Source organism: Danio rerio, chromosome 3 (genome assembly GCF_049306965.1).
Source record: "Danio rerio strain Tuebingen ecotype United States chromosome 3, GRCz12tu, whole genome shotgun sequence".
Taxonomy (NCBI): domain Eukaryota; kingdom Metazoa; phylum Chordata; class Actinopteri; order Cypriniformes; family Danionidae; genus Danio; species Danio rerio.
Window position 1 is genome coordinate 54,432,637 of NC_133178.1, and position 21,768 is coordinate 54,454,404.

At 35.2% G+C, this 21,768-nt stretch overlaps 1 protein-coding gene across 4 annotated transcripts in view; it reads right to left on the minus strand.

The window, feature by feature from the left end:
- The window catches only part of aatka (apoptosis-associated tyrosine kinase a), a 154,684-nt gene that overhangs the window by 14,856 nt on the left and 118,060 nt on the right, over window positions 1-21,768 (minus strand). For 3 of the 4 annotated variants that reach the window (XM_001344016.10, XM_073945017.1, XM_068219437.2), the window contains exons 4-6: window positions 1,633-1,712; window positions 1,283-1,401; window positions 789-876 (exon numbers count right to left, since the gene is read on the minus strand). In XM_001344016.10, coding sequence (XP_001344052.6) covers window positions 789-876; window positions 1,283-1,401; window positions 1,633-1,712 — 287 coding nt within the window. Of the gene's footprint in view, window positions 1-788; window positions 877-1,282; window positions 1,402-1,632; window positions 1,713-1,866; window positions 2,271-21,768 lie in introns of those variants that run through there. The other variant, XM_021474742.3, reaches the window with a different exon arrangement.

Sequence of the window (21,768 nt, forward strand, 5' to 3'; positions counted from 1 at the left end):
ACTTAAAAAATAGGACTAAAGTATTTCAGCATGTTAACACGAAAGAGAGAGTTCAACTCCGCCATGGAACCAATATAAAATAATAGAAGTTTAATAGAAAACGGTTGCATGCGTCACGTGCATAAATTACACCATGGACATGAAATTAAGATGCTTACTGGTTAAAAAAGGCCTAAGTTAAAATAAGTTGGCAAAATTAGAACATTTCTGTCATAAACTAAAGTGAAACATCTAGTCAAAAAGAATAAAAATAAATAAACCCTGTGAACACATTAAATACAGGAATGGAGAAAAGAGCTCTCTTTTTATTATCAGCTGTCAGTCAGCGCCCGCTCTTTTATTCCTGTCCATTGCACCTTTGCCGTGTGCTGTGTAAATGCAGGCTTTTAAAAGATGATGTAAGCAGGTCATCAAAAAAAAAAAAAAAAAAAGTCGAATACAGTCACTAAATCAGAATTGACCATTGAGACCAGCAGTATAACTACAGCCATAGACTCTCCGTAGACCTAAAGTGAAAAGATCCTTATGTAGCAAGAGTTGCTACACTTTGATCGGTCTGCGACATACTAAAGCTGTGGCTTGCTGAACAGCAAAGTGCCACTCACACGCACAAAACTCGAGCACATTTGTTGATTTGTTGTACTTTGCTAGTAAACAGGGTGCTTTTTCAATACATCCCGCCTTTAATTTTCAATATTAAAGCTGGATATACTGCCTAAAAATTTTCTAAAGTGTAGTCAGACAAACTTGGTGTGGAAAGTGGCTGGTACATGTAGTCAACAACTTACCAGAGGGCAGTGCTCCATAACCAGTAGGTAGGGCGTGACTTCTGTACTCTGGGAAAGACACTGCAGGAGGGCTGGATGCTGGAGCACACTGTGGGATCCATATGTTTAAATTTTAAAACACCACTCATAGGAGAAACTGGGAACAGTTTACAATACAGTCAGGACACCTAGTTTATGTTAGATAACATATTTACTGACATGAAAAAAAATATATAAAACGTGTGTACAGAATGTGTTAATCATAGGACAGCATTTACTAATGCACTATTCAAATCAAACAGTGTGCTTTAAAATGAGAAAGAAAAGCTGTATTTTCATAAACTTACAATAACAAACATGAATAAACGTATCGTTCATGTTAGTAAATACATTAATTGTCCTGTATTGAAAAGTGGGAACATGAAACTGTTTAGTATTACACTCTGAAAAAGAGCTGTGGTTCATTTTATTTAATTTTCTTTGTGAAAATTGAGTGCAAGATAAAAAGTGTTTACCGATAAGGTTGGACCTCTTCCAGGAACTGCATCTGCTCTTGTACACTCGCACTGGCCTTTAGCTCCTTAACCACCACCTGTGTGGTACTGAGTCCAGCATTCACCTCCCCTAGCAAAACCTGAAAGCCAGCCCAAATCGCACATTACCACTGAGAAAATTGCTCACACCTGCCACCTATGAAACTGCCACCTATGAAACCTCGGTGTGCGATTCATCTCAAACTGTTTGTTAAACAGTAGCTCTTAATGAGATCTTGACCACATTACAAGCACGCTCTGGAGGGTACTCAGAAAACTGCTGATTTCTAAAATCAGCATTGGGGAAAGGATAAGGTTATACAAGGTCTCACCTTTCCAAACCAGCCGTGTCCCATTTCTTTTATGTAGAGAAGGCTGTGACGTCCAAGATCTGCAGACTTCAGGAGCTGAACTGAGAGGAACAGAGAGAAAACATGCATTTAGAAAGGACAGAGACCTGAAGAATAGATGATCTAAAGAAAAAAAGTTAAAACCATGTATATCAGCTCATCTATCTGGATATAAAATGGAAAAATAGTTCAGAAGCAAACTCTGGTTCCAAATACCTTGAACCATCATTATTCAGCAGATAAACAAGAGTACAGATGAAGAGCAACTTCTTCTGTCTGGTAATACATTGTACGAGGAAGTTCTGACGATGCTGAGGAATGGTGACACCATTCTTTGGTTCTCCATGTCTCAGTCCACGCTCCAGGGGTTTAACCCCCCAAGCCCTCAAACAGCTGAGAAAGCAGCACCATCTTTCTTCCTTCCCAGAGACGGAGTGCATCTCCTCGCGCTGAGATTCGACGTTCCACAACATTCCCATAATGCCCCCGGCTGGAACTCTCAGCTGGATCTGAAGCCACTACGGCTCCAGCAGAGACCAGTGTTTAAATTGTCAAGTGTCCTCCAGCCCCACCAAGAGCTGAATGTATGTCTGCCGTACAGCTCAGTGCATGCCAAATGTGTCTGGTCACGCAAGCAACGCATTGACCACATAATAACTCTCTCTCCGCTGCCCCCTTCCCTCTAATGGTCTCAGCAAGACTATGGGGGCAATTGTAAACAAATAAGGCACTGTGAGCAGCAGAAAAGACCTCTGTCATTAACACGAGCCCCCCACACACACCTCCTCCTGTGCTAGCAGCAGGTCTCACAGTGTGTGTGTATGTGTGTGCGTGTGCCTCACAAACCCATCCCTGTATTAATGCACTAAACTGTTCTCTTCCTCTGCAGCGTTCCAGAAGCTTCTCATTCCAGCCCCTCACACTCCCCGCCACAGTTACATTGCGGCTTTTGTCCGCAGAGCAGCAGCGCCTGGTACCCTAGTACCAGCCCAGACACAAGGCCCATTCTCTGCCACTCAGAGCCATGATTGTCACAGCCGTGACCCCCCTGATTCCTGACACACAGCTATCTCTCTTTTCTCCAGCAGACTTGAACTGGTCTTTTATATGATTTCTGTGGAATCTGTGAGTTGTGCATTCCCGTCCCACTCTTGGCATTCCCAGAGCAGCCCTGGGCCATGTTAAAAATGCATTAAAACCCTGCACAATTGAACAAGAAGACTCAATATTTGCAGATTGGGTAGAAGGAATATTCTACTTAATGCTTGTACAATTTAGTTTTTCTTTTTTTTCTTTTTTTGGGGGGGAGTGAGTAAAATTCTATGAAATTTTATGAAGGATTTAATAGGTGTTCTCAAATTTGCATCATGGTGTTGATTCTATTATAGCACCAGTTTAAAAAAATAAGTAGCACTTTGTTGAATAATGTCTTTACAGTATGTGCACTGAAGGGTGGCATACATTATTTCTATGAATGAGAGAAAAATGAATATGGAGTAAGTTTATGAGGATGAAATTGCTATTAAAGGGACATATCCATTCACAAGTATTGAACAATGACTCAAATTCTCCTTGTGACAAATTTACAAACTGTAAAACACAATTTTAAAGTTTCTATAAGTCTGTGGTTTGAGATATATAAGTGGTCTGAGTTACACTACCGGTCAAAAGTTAGGATTTTTAAATGTTTTACAATAAGCTTCTCCTGCTCACAAAAGTCACATTTATTTAATTGAAAACAGAGTACAAATAGTAAAATAGTGAAATTTTATTGCGCTATAAAACAATTGTTCAAAAGTAGTTTACAATTTAATTTATTCCAGTGATTTTAAATATGAATTTTCAGCTTCATTACTCTAGTCTTCAGTCTCGCATGATTCTTCAGAAATTACTCTAATATTAATTATCATTCATTTTATTATTATTAATGTAATAGTAATAAAAGCAGTAAGGACTGAAGTTATAATTTAATTTGAAGCTACATACAATAAGAAAGTAGTTATTTAAAATTATAATAAAGATTTCACTTTTTTTTTTTTTTTACATTTAATAAATGACACCTTGATGAACAGAATAATTGCCTTAAAAAAATAAAACATGAAAAAAAATACTCTAAACTATTGATCGGTGGTGTATCTATTATTGTTTTTATGATTGTTGTTTTTATTTATATATTTATAAGAGCTGTAATTTAATGAACTACTGTATGCTTGAGACATTCACACCAAAGGAAAATTTTGAGCTTTGACTCAAAAATATAAAGAAAATGTAATAACACAGTTTTATAACCAAATGTACTTGGAAGCAAAAGAAATGTTGTAACCATTTACTGCATTTTTAAATGACAAGACCATTCATTCATTCATTCATGCATTCATTAATTAATTCATAAATTTATTCATTCATTTTCCTGCGGTTTAGTCCCATTTATCAGGGGTCACTACAGCGGATTGAATATAAATTGTATAAGTAGTGTAGTTACATGGATATATTCTTTTTATTCTAAAAAAAATAAGTGCACTTTAAATACCCGTATGATGCACTTATTCAACCGTTAAGTGTTCCATTTGGAATGACACTAAATTCATATACTAGGCTGTTGAGTGTATAGTGTTCCATTCGGGATGCAGTTTTACTGTTTAAATCCCTAAAAAGACTAACACTAAGACATGGAACTTAATAAAGATACAGAGTTAATTCAGTTCTTCATCAAGGGCAGATAGATGTGCAGATCAGTTACTTTTGGCTGTTTCTCACACAAGGTTAAAAACCATGCTTTTGCAGTGGCAGCCCCAAATGTTGGAATAATTTGCCTCAGCATCTAGTCCCAAAACTCATTGTTAAATCAAGTCTCAAAACTCATTAAAAGCCAAAAGCTCTTTAGCTTTAACAACATACGAGACTCTTATGCCTGTTTTATTTTTCTGGGTGTGTATGTGTACAAAACGTATGGTAAACACTTTTTTGTTTTTTTTTTGTTTTTAAAAGTGCAGTATAAATAAGTATTGATTTAACGTTATTAACTGGATCAGGTGTGTGCAATTGAGGTCATTTAATTTAGCTGAAATTTGCAAGATGAAGCAATCCCAATCTCATTTGGTAAACTGAATTAAAGGTGTTGCAGAGATCAAATGGCATGTATGTTAAGTAGGGCTGCACAGTATTGGAAAAAAAATTAAATTTTCTTTATATATTACTGTATGTATATATATATATATATATATATATATATATATATATATATATATATATATATATATATATATATATATATATATATATATAATTTCACTCTATAGATGACAAACTAACTTTTATGTAAGTTAGTATATACATATAAGAAATCTACAGTCATAAATAAACATATTGAAGCAGATGTTAAAGTGAAATAAACATCGCTTTATGGTTTTCATAAAGTGAATAATCAAATTTAAAATAACATTGCATAGTCTTCATCATGTGAATTATTCAATAAAATGTATCTTTACTAAACTTCTTTATGCACTATTAAAATCCTTTAAACTCTCTTAAATGCTCACAACGAGAGTGACTTCATTTTAGCTTTCCAAAGTTAGCAAGCACCTCGTTATGCTCTATAGGTACACACAGCTTGCAAAGCCAGCACTGACGTGGTCTCTGAGCAGACTTCCACCTATAAGTCAAATCAAATCCATATTAAGTCACAAAAGTGCAGACTTCAGTGAAAACTGCAAGGATTTAGGGTTCAAGAGTAAGTTTAGATTCCTCACTTGTAGATAACAGTCAGAAAGTAAAATGGAAGATAAAAGTGGGTGGATTTCTGGTCCGTGTATCATCCGTTCATTTGATTATTCCTTTTATTACGGAAAACGAAACATCAGAAAAACGATGAATATTTCGTTTTTCTGTTTATTCTGTAGGCAGAAAAAACGGAAACTCATCTGTTATTCTGCTTATTAACTTAAAACGAAATATTAAAACAAACACAAAACCAAAACGAAATAATGAGTCAAAAAATGGTCCGTGTACGGTCCGTGTACGTTTTGTTCATTTGTTTTCCATTTTCAAACGGAATAAAGGAAATGGAGAAAACGGCCGTTTTTCCGTTTTTCTTTTGCTCACGAGAAAACGAAAAAACGAGATTTTGGCTGGATTTTCGTTTTTTGGTTTAGGGTAGGAAAACGGATAAACGACTTTAAAATTCATTTTACACATGTAGGCGGTGCTGAAACGCCCACTTTCCCTTTAATTGGTTAACCAAATCTGCGCTCGTGACGTCACCCTCAAAATAAAAGCCTTACACGCAGGCTTTTAATTATTATTATTTAATTATATATATAAACAAAGTTTACATATTCTATCATTTGAACCACACACAGTTAGCAGGCTTACATTCATTGTGTATGTATAAATTAAATAAAAACGTAAAGCAGTATTCTTAGACATTTGTCATTAAACTAAGGTCATAGTTCACTGCCAAGCTTCTTGCTGCTGTGCACCTGATGCAGAGCAAAGATAGCCATTTCCGAGGAGCACCTGGTTTGCATGATTGTTTCAGAGCAAGGGCTTTATAATAATAATAATAATAATAATAATAAGAATAATAATAATAAGAATAATAATAATTATTATTATTATTATTAATATTATTATTATTATTATTATTATCAGTTAGTGTTTTTATTGTTTGGTGTGTTTTTTTTCTTTTTAATAGTTGTTAGCAGAACCAGAATAAGAACACTTTGGGCCCTGCTATAAAAACAAAGGGTACCATTTGTTTTCATTTATTTCTTCCTATTTTAATTATATATTGTAATTATTTGTTTGATAATTAATACTATTTTATTGCAACGCCAAAGTAGGCCTGTCTTATTATTTTTTTTTATTATTAAATTTGCTGTTATTGTAGGCTAGATGGCAGGCTTTAAATATTTTAAATAACATTTACTCATAACCTTACTAATTCGAGAGCCGAACCTAAAAAAGTTTAAGTGCAATAAGCCTGTACAATAAAGGGAGCCGCAATGCATATTTCTAGCGCATTCTTTCACTCAACAATTATTGCTGGAATAATGAAATAAATTTCAAATTAACTAATTAAACACATTATAGTTGATAAAAAAATTGTGTCTAGTAGTTCCGACAAACAGATGAGCTCGCTACATGTGCGTTGCGCTAATAATTTGACATTTGCACTTCTTGAGAAAGTTCTAGCGGGCCCTGCTATTTCACATATAAGGTTAGTGATACGTATTTTAAATTAGTTTTGCACATTATTCATTCATTTTCTTGTCGGCTTAGTCCCTTTATTAATCTGGGGTCGCCACAGCGGAATGAACCGCCAACTTATTTAGCAAGTTTTTACGCAGCGGATGCCCTTCCAGCCACAACCCATCTCTGGGAAACATCCACACATACACACACACACTTATACAGTACGGACAATTTAGCCTACCCAATTCACCTGTACCGTGTCTTTGGACTGTGGGGAAAACCGGAGCACCCGGAGGAAACCCACGCGAACGCACTACACTACTAAATTAGACACACAATCTCAAAAAAACTTGATGCTTATTTGCATTATGTAAAGTCATTTCTTACGAGGTAGGATCTGTTGTTGTATTATATATTTTCGTTTTAATATGCAAATAATTTTCTTTAATTTGTAATAGGCCTATTGTCCCTCATTGCATAAAATAACCAGCCTTTGTATTCAATATGTTTGTAAATTGTCCATCCAGTTTGATGCAAGCTAAACAACATTTTGGCCTGTTTTGCTCATTAAATGAGTGATTTTCACGGAGAAACAAATCATCCATCCACACAGTTTTGTATAGGACCTGTGTGAACAAAAATATACACTTCATCATATAGCTTATAGGAAAATGTATCTGTTTAGAACCAACTTTGTGTTGTATAATTAAAAATATAAAAAATACAATAAAAAAAAGGAATAACATTAAGTGCAATGCTTCAAAGATCCAATACGCTGCATGCAGAGCCAAAACAAAAACTGGTTTGTTTGTTTAATAAAATAATAATATGAAATTAAAGTGAAATAGTTCCATAACCTGTATTATAACTGTAGTCACCCTAGATGACAAATCATCCGTTGCGCCGTTGCGGTCAGTTTCACCTTTAATCAAGAATGTGCCAGAACCAAATGAGAATATTTACAGATTACCTCGGAATGAGACCTCGGTCTGTGAAGGATGCAGAACACAGAAACTCGTTGAGAATGGAGATGCATGTTAGATGTTTTATATCCCTTTAGATATTGTAAATAAACAACAAGTTTTTATAGAGATTGTGTCATGTCTTTTCTTTGACGCACGCGATGAACAGCCCCGAAAAGGTGCCTTTATTTAGCCTGTAGCCTAAATAATAGTTTAGATTTTATAACATATAATGTTCCATTACTTTAAATGTATAATGTTTTTTAATATTTATGGATTATATAAAATATATAGTTTATATAAATGCGCTCTGATCATTCAAGGATCATAATGCGTTGCATATTCTTCTTATTCTTCATTAGGCTTGATCCGTAAATTGTGTATTTTATAAACTGATCGTTTATAAGGACTAAGCTATTAATAACTGTAATTCCTCGAATGGAAAAGTCTTGATTAAAGAAAAAGAGAACTTAATTCGACATATGCATATAGTGCGCTTATTTCTGCGCGCATCGCGCGCTTTACCGAATTACCTTTTTTATTTTTATGCACTATAAATGCATCTGGCAGCACCGAAAAGAGCAAATGCCAAGTTATTAGCGCAGCGCACAGACAGCTAGCTCGTCTAGTCTGAACCAGGGGTTTTCAAACTATTCATTGCACACCGATCCCGTTGCATTTTATTTAGGATAAACCACTTATTTAAAATTAATTAATTAAAAGGTGCGTACTCTCCAATACACCACTGAATTATAGTGTCATAATATTTAATAATTATAATTAAGATAGACACCTGACCTCCATTTAATAAACAATTTATTTGCCATACTCTGTTAATTTTAAGTTTAAAGTTTAAATCATTTATGTTAAACTGAAATTATTTAAAAACTTAAAAAGACTTAAATTTAGTCATTTAAGACATTTTAGGTCATAAGTTTGCATACATTGACTGTTGCATTTAGTAGGCCTATTCTGGTCTAAATAAGCTTTTTGCATCTTAGGTGTTTACACACACAAATTAAGCAGTTTATACGTACATTTAATGTTACTTTGAAATTACTTTTGATGCAATAAATAATCCTAAATAGTTGAAAGTGTTAACATATTCTTGAAATGTAGTTATTTTATAACTATGAAATTTATTACTAAACAAAGTGAATCATTATGAATTTGCCAAGAAATAATCCACTTTACCACTGTAAAGCAATGCCCCACACTCACTAGAACGGTAGAACCTGGACTGTATGATATGTTCATGTATGTAAAATAGAGAAAATAAGCAAGATGCGCAGTCTCATGCAGCCTTAGTGAAATATAGCGCGTCACAGCAATGAACTAAAAATAAAACCACCCTTGAAATGCTGGCGATCTTAATTTTTTCAGCCTACACTGACTGAGAATAATGTTGCACTATTTTATTAACAAATAATTAGAATGTTTTTTTTTCCTTCAACACATTCATCATTACTTTTGCCTGTGCAAGTTTTTTGCGCGCGCTTGAGCGCGAAGGCATCTATTTTCAGGTGCAAGATGCCACTTTGGGTGGCACCAGCACACTCTGCCACACCTGTGGCTATGTCCCTGCTACAATAATAATAACAACAACAGCAACGACAAAATAATAACAAAAACTAAAAATAATAAGACAGGCCTACTTTGACGTTGCAATAAAAAAGTATTAATTATCAAATAAATATTTACAATAGGCTAAAGGCATATATTAAATTAAAATAGGAGAAAATCCAATAGAAACAAATGGTACCATTTATTATAGCCCCATGCAGGGTCCAATGTGTTCTTACAACCATTGAATAACTAAGTTAATAATAATAATAACAATACTAATAATAATAGGCCTAATAATAATAATAATAATAATAATAATAATAATAATAATAATAATAAATTATTATTTTTTACAGAGTAGGCTATTATTTAGGCCTACAATAGCTCTGAAACAATCATGTAAACCAGGTGCTCCTCGGAAATGGCTTTCTTTGCTCAGCATCAGGTGCACAGCAGCAAGAAGCTTGGCAGTGAACTATGACCTTATTTTAATGACAAATGTCTAAGAATACTGCTGATTTACGTTTTTATTTAATTTATACATACGCAATGAATGTAAGCCTGCTAACTGTGTGTGGTTCAAGTGATAGAATATGTAAACTTTGTTTATATATATAATTAAATAATAATAATTAAAAGCCTGCGTGTAAGGCTTTTATTTTGAGGGTGACGTCACGAGCGCAGATTTGGTTAACCAATTAGAGGAAAGTGGGCGTTTCAGCACCGCCTACATGTGTAAAATGAATTTTAAAGTCGTTTATCCGTTTTCCTACCCTAAACCAAAAAACGAAAATCCAGCCAAAATCTCGTTTTTTCGTTTTCTCGTGAGCAAAAGAAAAACGGAAAAACGGCCGTTTTCTCCATTTCCTTTATTCCGTTTGAAAATGGAAAACAAATGAACAAAACGTACACGGACCGTACACGGACCATTTTTTGACTCATTATTTCGTTTTGGTTTTGTGTTTGTTTTAATATTTCGTTTTAAGTTAATAAGCAGAATAACAGATGAGTTTCCGTTTTTTCTGCCTACAGAATAAACAGAAAAACGAAATATTCATCGTTTTTCTGATGTTTCGTTTTCCGTAACAAAAGGAATAATCAAATGAACGGATGATACACGGACCATTTCTTAAGCTGGAACTCCAAATCTAATGTCAGAGCTTGTTTTATTTTTTTTCCCAAGATTGTGATATGGGCTCTTATGATAACTTTGCGTTTTTATATATTAACATGAAAGCTGTAGAAAAAATCCAATATTGCAATGCAGGGTCCAATTGGGCTTAAAATTCTGTTGAACTAGACATAAGCCAAACGATTCCTGACAGACCCAATGAAGTTTATTTCACTCATAGGTAAGAAAATGTGCAATTTCTGATTCAGGTCTAGGAGTTATATATAGTCATAAACAGTGTTGGGGGTAACGCAAGTTAATTAATAATATTACTTTTCTAAGTAACGAGTAAAGTAACGCATAACTTTTAAAAATTAAGTATTAATATTTGAGTTACTTTTAAAAAAATGTAATGCAAGTTACTTTTTAAATTAATTTTAGATTAGATGAATTAATGATTAGTTAATTTGCTATAAATATAAATTGCTGATGTAATATCAAAAAATAGTCACACTGAAGAATGCACTCAATGAGAGAGTGCAGAAACAGAAAGAAATTAAGATGGCAGAGCCTAACATTTCTGTGATGGAAATATTCTCATTATTTTAAACACATGGAAGAAAAAGAGGATTATCTGAAAAGACAGTGGTTTTATTTCACTCATAAGACAAAGTACAGAAGTGGCAAACTCATTGCTTTAAACTTTCATTAATCTGTATATACAGCATGTAAAGCTCTGTGGTCAGGAGTTTCTCTGAAGATAACACCATCCTACCTTAATTTAAGTGTTTTTTTTTTTTTTTTTTTTTTTTTTAAGGTAAATAAAGGAAATACAGTGTGTTGTTAACTGCAGAGCTTCTCTTAAAAAAAAAAAAAAARGAAAACCTCTGCAAGTTCTGAAAGAGTTCAAGCCAGGTCAGAAAAAGTAATGCAAAAGTAATGTAGCACATTACTTACCATAGAAAGTAACTAATTAACACAGCTATTTACTTTTTGGGGAGTAACTCTATTGTAATGCGTTACTTCCTAAAAAAAACTTTCCCTAACACAGACCATGATATAAATTGACTAACAATAAATAATTATGAATAAATTAGAAAGAAAGTTGTATCTGTACTTGAAGTGACTTCCAGGGACATTTTTAACATTTATATAAGAATAGTTTTTTATTATACCTGTATTAATTGTATTTGTGTTTTTTTTTTAATGCCAAACACTTAAATTGAACTTGAACACATGGGACTCTATCATTAGCTCATTACAATAAATGCGCAAGACATGTTTGGCATGATTTGTTGCTATTTTCAGACCAGCAAAACCCTAATTTTCACGTTTTGCACCACTTTGATTAAATAGCAAATCCTTTTGGGCCACTTTGTGAACTCATGGATGTGCTGGTCTGAAGAGACGCATTGTTGATGCGTTGTTGTTGATGTTTTGAGGAACCAAAACAGACTGTACCACTGACCAACTGTTCAGCGCAGAGCACATTAGTTATGCGCCTATACAGGTCTAAAACATTTACACATTGCTTAATACACAGCAACACAGTACAGCAACCTACAAATATCTTTACATATTAAAAAAAGGATTAAAATGTTACAAAAATTAATATTTTCTACATAAATATAAAAGCCACTACCTTTATGGTTTCAGCTCTGGGGGCTTTTTTCAGTTTATTAATGACTAATTTAAATAATCTGAATAATTTGCAGTTGTAGAATGTTAATATTATGAGCAGTATTATTATATATATATATATATATATATATATATATATATATATATATATATATATTTTTTTTTTTTTTTTTTTATAAAAACAAGTTTAGATTTGTCTTACTGTCAGGTTTTGGAGACTTATGCCTCACCATGCGAGGCATAAGAATATGACGTGTTTGAATATAACTTAGTTATTTGACCACACTTCCTTATTATTGTTAATTTATTCGTTTGCTGGAAATTAGAACTGAATTTAGAAATAGTTTTGAAACAAATCTGTGCTTAACAAACAAAATTAAATATGTAGGTACAACTCCAGTGCGTACAACACCGTTTCCTTATCCACGAAAGTTAAGGAGTAAAGTAAAAAGTAAAAGAAGAGGCTGAATGGAGGAGGCCCGTTCTTTATCCTCACGCTGCATATGGTCTGTTTAACGGTTTTCTTGCTAGTGAAGCATTTAGTTTTACTACATATAAAGTCCACCGTGTAAATAGCAAATGTGCCATGATATGACACAACTGACTCTTAAAGGGAATGGGGAGATGAGGCTCTGATTGGTTTAATGCAATTTATACTCAAAGCACACTCATAATTCTTATTGACAAATTAATAAGCACAATAATAAAACTGTTAGACCATGTACCAGGGCACAGAACATATTTTTCCATCCTTAAAATAGCAAAAGTGGATTCTGACTTCCCCTAATCCTTTTGCACCATGCATTTTACACTTTGCGCCTAGATCATTGAAATAGAGGCACTAAATTTTGAAAAAAAAGTCAATTATGTCAACTACATAAAGTGTAAATAAAATAAGGAAATAATTACAGGCTAGTGCTACATTTTTATGATTCTCAAAATCCTTACTGTCAATTACTACTTTAAATACTGTAACATGATCATTATTATCGATTAAAAGAATATATATATACAATCATTTGTGTTTGCAAGATTGACATTCTATCTCTTCAAAGTCTGATGTTAGTCTACTGTAGCAACTGCAAGGCAAACATTTAAACATAACTCAATCCCAGCGGTGACTAATCTAAATCCATCTGATTAGCTACTGAATTCATAAGCTCAACAGAATAGAGTATAACTGATTTAGAAAAAAAAAAAAAAACTGTAAAAAACAGTAAAATGAAAACTAAATATGATGCAATATCCAACATGATGGAGCAAACTGACAGTAAACTCACATTTCACATTTTACTTCAGTTTTTTTTTTTTTTTTTTTTTGTTCCCCCTCATCTTGAATTGATTGGCCTTTCCTGACCCTGCTTGAATCTAAACTGCATGATAGTGGACTTCAAGAATAAAGTTAGGAGACTCTGTTATTTGCTTTGAACATAGATGTCTTCTACATGATGCGGATGTCTGCAGTAGGTACTTTTATAGCCATAACTGTGAGCCTGCACCGTAAGATTCTCCATGCTTGACGTCTTCCACACTGAAGCTTATGTTCACAGTCAATGAAAAGCTGTGAATGTAGTTTTAGGAGTTAAGAAATAGCCAAGGATGTTAAAGCGCGGAGGTTGTGCTTCATTGCATTTAGTCAAGAGTTAATTTCCGGCTCTTCGCTTTAATACAACATGCAAGAAGATGAAGACAAAAAGCGAGCAGTCCAACCATGACCGAGTCCTTGTCAATATCACGAGAGACTCAGTGCTACCCTCTCACTCTGCAACACCTGGGCCAATCACAAGGCCGTAACCACAGGCAACGAACAGTCCGGAGGCAATTGGCTGGCTCCTAAAACTCTTTTGTCCAATCGCTGCCTGCGTGCGGCTCCAGCATCCCGCTGTCTCCCCAACCCTCCCCTGATGCTCTACGCAGACAGAGAGAGTGTGAGTCATAGGGAGAAAACCTGACTCGCACGGCTTCACACACAGACATTGGATTTGACTTGAGATAAAATTATGTGGAATACATTCAGCAGATTTTTAGCATTCTTAAAGGAAATGTCAACGTTGTTTGCATTTGCAAAACTCACTCTAAATATCCTGAGTTATCCTGGGGGTTGTTGCCATGCAGTTGTGAATAGGGTTTCCTGATTTGGTGCATTGGGTGCACTCCAAAAATACCCATTAGTTAACAGGTTTTATATTTCGTCATTCACAGGGTTTTTTAAAGCCTTATGAATTGCATTATGGGACGATGAGCTCTGCTCTATTTACTTTCGATGGTGAAAATTCAACTGAACAGTTTAACACAGTAAAGTTTATTGACAGTTTAGTAGATTGAAACAATATATTATGTCAGAAACTATATATAAAGAATTAAGTCTGGGGCGACAAGGTGGCTTAGGATCAGTTGACATTTCTGTTTGGATTTTGCATGTTCTCCCTGTGTTCCCGTGGGTTTCCTCTGGTTGCTCCGATTTCCCCCACAGTCCAAAGACATGCGGTACAGGTGAAATAAATAAACCATGGTTTCTGCAGGTTTCACCAAGTAAAAATGACTTTTTGAGACATTTTTAAGACCATTATGAATGAAATTTTAGACTTAAACAGGGTTAAATGCTAAGAATTTTTTAATGTATCCCAGTTAGACAAGATTTTTACTTGTCCTATCAAAAAATGATTACAATTTAATACATTTAATAATACAAAATTAATATTTTTTTGAAAGTTATTTTTATTAATTTTGAAATATATCCATTCACAAACCTTATAACCCTTACCAAGAATAGAACAAAAGATAGCTGTCAATTCTGTCTACAATAATAATTTAATAATATAAAATTTAGGTTAGATCAGTATCCTCAGCAGTAAATGAATGGAAAGTTTTTAGAAAAATTAAGACAGGTTAAAAAAAAAGATTTAAAATCTACAACACAACATTTTAGTAGATTTAAGACTTTTTAAGATCTAAAATTTAGCTTTTGAGATTTAAGAAATTTTTTAGACTTTTTAAGACCCCGCTGATACCCTTATGAACTAAATTAGCCGTAGTGTATGAGTGTGAATGTGTGTATGGACTGTAATTAGGTTGCGGCTGGAAAGGCATCCGCTGTGTAAAACATATGCTGGGTAAGTTGGCGGTTCATTCCGCTGTGGCAACCCCTGATGAATAAAGGGACTAAACTGAAGAAAAATGAATAAACTAAGGCTGTAAAATAACATAAAGTATGTTATTATCAGGTTTTTGCACCATAATTTACATATAAAATCTAGAAAATATATACACTTCTAACTACTAAAAAAAGTCCCCCTTTTTTTTTTTTTTTTTTTAAACATCAAAAGTTGTTGGAGAAAAGCTAAAGGTCCTATAATAGCGATACCCACAGAACTATCAAGATTTTTACACTGGTAAAGTCTGTGAAAAAAATCCAACTTCATTCTCCATATGAGAGGCATTTTTAAACTGCATTGCCAAAAAAGCCTTTATATAAAGTATTAAATACGTTTCAATACTTCAGTACAATATTCTTGTGTCATTCCATTTGTTATTATACATCAGATTTGTTTTGTTTTATTTTTATGTTTGTATTGTTTGGGATTTTTCAAAATCTGGTTTAATTCCATGTGAGCAGCTCTTTTAGAAATATTATTCCCTGGAAAAAAAACATGACTTGATTAGGCATGGGCAGGTATAAGATTCTGATGGTATGATAACCTTGGATAATAATATCACAGTCTTATTATTTCATGGTATTGTGATTACTGCTCTAAAATATATTCTTTTAAAATGTGTTTAAATATTTTATTTTGAGTAACATTTTAAATATTTTGGAGCAGTAAACATGTCAGGCTGAATAATGAAATATATCATTGACTTGACTTGATCCAAAAACACAGGTTTCTTTACAATTTAAAACGGCATCTTTGGATATGTTTTCTGCTTTAGATACAGTTGTCCTAAAAAAAATGTAAATAAAAAATCTTTCACAAACCTTAGGAACGATATTAAAGAAAATCTTGGCAGTTTTAAGACCTTGAATTTTCCAAACCGTTGTATACCTTATTACCGTATTAGTCTTATGCCTATGGACTTGATTTCTTTCACTGTATGTCTGCCAAATTTCAGATTTTTCCTAATTAAACGATTTGTGCGAAACACGCATTACCTGCATCAATCACCCATAATGCACAATTTGCATTCATTCAAATGTCATTCATTCAAATAGCGTCATTCATGCCACCTCATTTCTGCAAAAAAGCCACAGGAAGTCTAATCATGTCTTTCACCAGCAGTGTTGCTCTTGCAGGCTGCTGCAGAACGATCACATTCAACTGCACTACAAATCCCATAAGCAATTCACTCACACACCTGACCTAGATCCCCCATGATTCCAAACAGACACAACTAAAGCTGTTCAGGACTGATTACACAGGCTATTTAACACCTCTTAAACACACACACACACACACACACACACACACACACACACACACACACACACACACTCATCTGGGCTAAGTCTTGCGAACTGTTTGGTGAACCCGTTTTCCTTACCTTGTCTTACATTCCTTTGTTTGACCCTTGCTTTGATGGTTTGATTATGTTGCTTATGGCCAGCACTGACCATTCGCCTATTTATGACTACGCTCTGGGTTTCCCAGCATGTACCGTTTGCTCCTATTCGACTACAGTTTGTATCTCAACTCCCCCCTCATGATTGTGAAGCTTTGGGTGTATGGCACTTTATTAGCTATAGCTGTGTGTGTTTGCAATGAGTGGAAAACAGGAACAGGTGTGTGTGAGGTGCATGCTGGTAGTTGCAGTTCTTTAGTGTTTTGTGCTTGCAATTCTTTCGTGTTTTGTGCTTGCAATTCTCCAGCGATCCGCAAGGATTAGATAGGATTAGGATATGTTGAGGACACTTAACGTAAAAATCCCTCATGCTTGTCATTTCATCTGTGTCTGGTGTGAACATTCCATTAGACTCTCTTATGTGTAAGCCATTGCTGTGAAACAAATTGCACTTTGGGGACAATAAAGAAATTCCAATCCAAAAAATGTAGGTACAGAATCCTCTCTTTTTAGATCAATGCCAAATGCTTTGCAGATCATATAGATACAGCAGGCACCATAAGTTTGTGCAGAGACTGGGATAAATATATAGTCTATATTTAGAAAGGCTACTATTACTTTAAATGTAGAGACATGCAATGCTTAGTATATGCTGCCACCGTAAAGACAAACCCACTTTCTGATTGAAATAGCCAAACGTTAATCTTTTTATATAGCCTTGAAGTTTCTTGGGGAAGGGGTCTGTAAAGTTTCACTTGTTTGTTAAAAGCAATCCTTATAATATGGCGACTGTTGAATGCCTGATTTTGACTAGACAAATTATATTAAATCACATCACATATAATGTCTTTCTACTGGCATCCTGTGATCTTTGCTGCAAGCTATGTCTCTGTTTTGTTTAGTGTTTGCAACTGCCATCCTCTGGTTACCACAGAAACATTCATAAAGCATATTGGTGTTATTCAATTCATTGTGCATTCGCGGTAGCTGGAGCATTTTATTTATTTATTTTTTTAATTAGAGCTTAAGCAAGAACAATAATGGGACAGGACACTTGAGATGTCGGGGTGATGGAGCTTTTTCAGTAGCAGCTCCAAGACTTTGGAACATTCTACCTCTCTATAAGAACTTCTCCAGCTTTTGAGTCTTTTCAGAGGTCACTGAAAACACACATATTTTCTTTATCTTTTAATCATGTGTTGTGAGTTTATGTACTCTGGTTGTACTCCTTGTATGTTTGCACGTATTATGTGTTTTACCAATTGTGGTACCAATTGTGGCTGGTTGAAAGTACTCTAGAAATAAACTGAGTTGAGTTTAGGACTTTGAACTTGGATGAACTGCTTAGAGGCATTGCTAACATGGCGCAGTGAGCAGATTTGTAAAGGGGAATTGGGAATTTACTTCTTAAAAAGGGAATTTGGCTTGCATTACAAGTGTGACTGGTACAAGAACATTTTGGTTTCATATTTTTCACACACTGTAAAAAAATGCTGGGTTCCACACAGTCGATTTGTGTTGGGATAAGTTGAAGAAATTAAGTTAGCTATTTTGTTTTTACAAATTTAAGTTGATTGAACATGGGAAACCTATTTGTTTTAACTCATTTAAATATGTAGAATGAGCAAAGGGCAAACATAACTTTTTAAGTGTGTTCAAAGCAAACATTTGACATGAGACAACAGTAATCCTGTTTGGCCAGCAAGATTCAGTAACACATTCTGTAATGTTTTACAAAATTAGATAAGATGGTGTAGACTATGTGCTGAATAGCTTTGGAGTAGTTTCGCTGAATTAGGTTTCCAAATTAAATAAAATTTTCTAGTTTTCCTTGTCACATGATCCTTCAGAAATGACTGGTATATGCCGATTTGATACATTTCTGATTATTATCAATGTTGAAAATGCTGTTTAGAATTTTATTTAATGCATCCTTGCATAAAAAAACTATCGATTCATTTAAAAAAATCTCCAAAACATTTGGATGCTTAAACATGTTTAAACGCTGATACTTGTTTTGATAGAAAAACAATACAAACGTTTGAGCTGAAGGCACATCTGTTTCATATCTGTTTACAATACGGTTGTTAAAAACAGCTTCATCTACATCTGTACTCTCTAGTGCTCTATGCATAAGTAACTTCCTTTCCGTTTTGCAGTCCAGTTTCCCCATGCATCCATCATGCCAAGAGTCCTCCGGGCCGCTCACACGGCACATTATGCAACCGACAGATGTGTGTTGTACTTCCAGAGATGGTTCATTCTCCATTTCTCTGTGAGCTGAGAGAACATAAACAAGGCCACTGCTTTTTTTATTTTTTTATTTTTTTGTCCGGGGCCATCCATTTACAACGGCCACAGAGAGAGTCTGTTTTGTACTCTTTTTCAACTATCCTCAAATTTTTCTCTAACATTCTTGACAGCCTTGTGACCGTGAGGAATGTCAGAGACAAATCTGAGAATAGTGTGGATTTCACTTTCAGTATTGTTTTATTAAAAAGAAACACAGCCAGCAATGTGTCTGCGATGACAATGGTGTGCTATGAAAGTTGTAGGCTGTTGAACTACATTGTCTTCAAACTATATAAGATGTGGGGATGACATTTTTCATTTTAAAATGCTCTTAACAATTTCCATTCACAATAAATTATAAGTGTAAAACAAAATAAAGGTCATTGAGATTGTGCTGACATGGGGCTTATATCATAAGTGGGATTATACCAATAGGGCGCACTTAATGTACAGATACTCTTCATTGAGCATGTATTATGCACATACACTCACTGGCCACTTTATGTACACATTACAAGTACCGGGTTGGACCCCTTTTGCCTTCAGAACTGCCTGATCCTTCGTGGCATATATTCAACAAGGTACTGGGAAAATTCCTCAGATGTTGGTCCATGATGACATGATAGCATCACGCAGTTGCTTCAGATTTGTCGGCTGCACATAATGTAAATCTCCCATTCTACCACATCCCAAAGATGCTTTATTGGGTTAAGTCTGGTGACTGTGGAGGCCGTTTGACTACAGAGAACTCATTGTCATGTTAAAAAAAAAACTAGTCTGAGATTATTCGGGCTTTATGACATGGTGCGTTATCCTGCTGGAACTAGCCATCAGAATGGGTACACTGTGGTCATAAAGGGATTGACATAGTCAGCAACAATACTCAGGTAGGCTGTGGCGTTGACACGATGCTCAATTGGTACTAATGAGCCCAAAGTGTGCTAAGAAAATATCCCCCACACCAATACACTACCACTATCAGCGGTACAGGCAGGATGGATCTTTGTTTTCTTGTTGTTGAACAATTATGACCCAACCATCTGAATGTCGCAGCAGAAATGGAGACTCATTAGTCCAGGCAACCATTTTCTAATCTTCTATTGTCCAATTCTGGCGAGCCTGTGCAAATTGTAGACTCAGTTTCCTTTTCTTAGCTGACAGGAGTGGCACCCGTCGTGGTCTCTGCTGCTGTAGTCCTTCCACTTCAAGGTTGGACGTGTTGTGCATTCAGAGATGCTCTACTGCATACCTGGGTTGTAACAAGTGGTTATTTAAATTACTGTTTCCTTTCTATCAGCTAGAACCAGCCTGGCCATTCTCCTCTGACCTCTGGCATCAACAAGTCATTTGCGCACACAGAACTGCCACTCACTGGATATTTTTTCTTGTTCGGACCATTCTATGTATATCCTAGAGATGGCTGTGTGTTAAAATCTCAGTAGATCAGCAGTTTCTGAAATACTCAGACAAGCCCGTCTGATACCAACAACCATGCCAGGTTCAAAGTCACTTAAATCACCTTTCTTCCCCATTCTGATGCTCAGTTTGAACTGCAGATCGTTTTGACCATGTCTACATGCTTAAATGCATTGAGCTGCTGCCATGTGACTGGCTGATTAGGAATTTGCGTTAACAAGCAGTTGGACAGGTGTACCTAATAAAGTGTGTAGATATCAGCTTTTTGAAAGAAAGCTAAGTATTGTATAAATGCAGTTTAACTATGTTTACTTTCCACCTTATACACAAATCCTTTTCTGTTTTTGAGCACTTTACAAATGAACTCGAATTGAATTTATTTTAAAAGTGACAGGTTTTATGACAAGTAAAGTGTGACATAATTATTCATTTAACTACTGAGTGGTATAAATTAATTACTATGTGGTTTGGATTAGAATGTGGTTTGAGTTTAGGTTTGTTAGGGTTGGTTAATAAATGTAATTATGCATAATTGTAATATATGTAGTACTTGGATGCATTGAATTTGTCTAATTATGTCCCTTTAAATTAAAGTGTTACACAAAATTCTTCTGGTACATTAATTTTATAAGTGCCACTAGGTTGTGCGTTCAAGCTGCATTTAGGGCCTACTCACACTATGCCATCCGTACCGTGCCCAGGCCTGTTTCCCGGATCGTTTGAGAAGTGTGAATTCACTGAATCGGGCTCAAGCACGGTTCCCTTGGCCGGCTCTGGCCCGGTTGGAAGAGGTGTGCCTGAGCGCGGTTCACTTGGGCTTTAGGAAACTGAAATCGAGACGTGACTTTAAAGGGACTGTTTCATATAGATGTATTGATCATTCTTACTGTTCAGTGAACGGAAACTGCTATCGTTTATTAAAGACGCAAACTCCTCACTTCACGACAGCTGCGCACCTTCAGCAGACCTCCTCATTCCTGCAGCATGAGGGCTTTATGATTGTTTATGAGCGCCAAAAGTGGCAGATCTGTACGGCGAAATATCTGACTGCGTGTCCCTGCATCCCTAAGGACTGTTTGGCGAAATTTTTTGATGGCATATCAAACGACTGAAACGATATAACTAGAGAAATCTCCACTGTGCTGCTGAGTGAGAGAGTGCTTCTCACTGAACAGCCCAGCAGCGATGACGTAAGCGTGCCGAAGCCCGTTTGTGGTGTGAGCGCGGGCCGTTAGGGGAGACGGGAGGGGGGACAAACGTGCTTTGGACCGGTTCGAGGAAACTGTACCTAGTGTGAGTATGGCCTTAGTTGCAATTTTATTTCTGGTCTAAATGCACTTTCATCATGTTCTGACACCTTTTTATTTTAAAGTTCCGTCA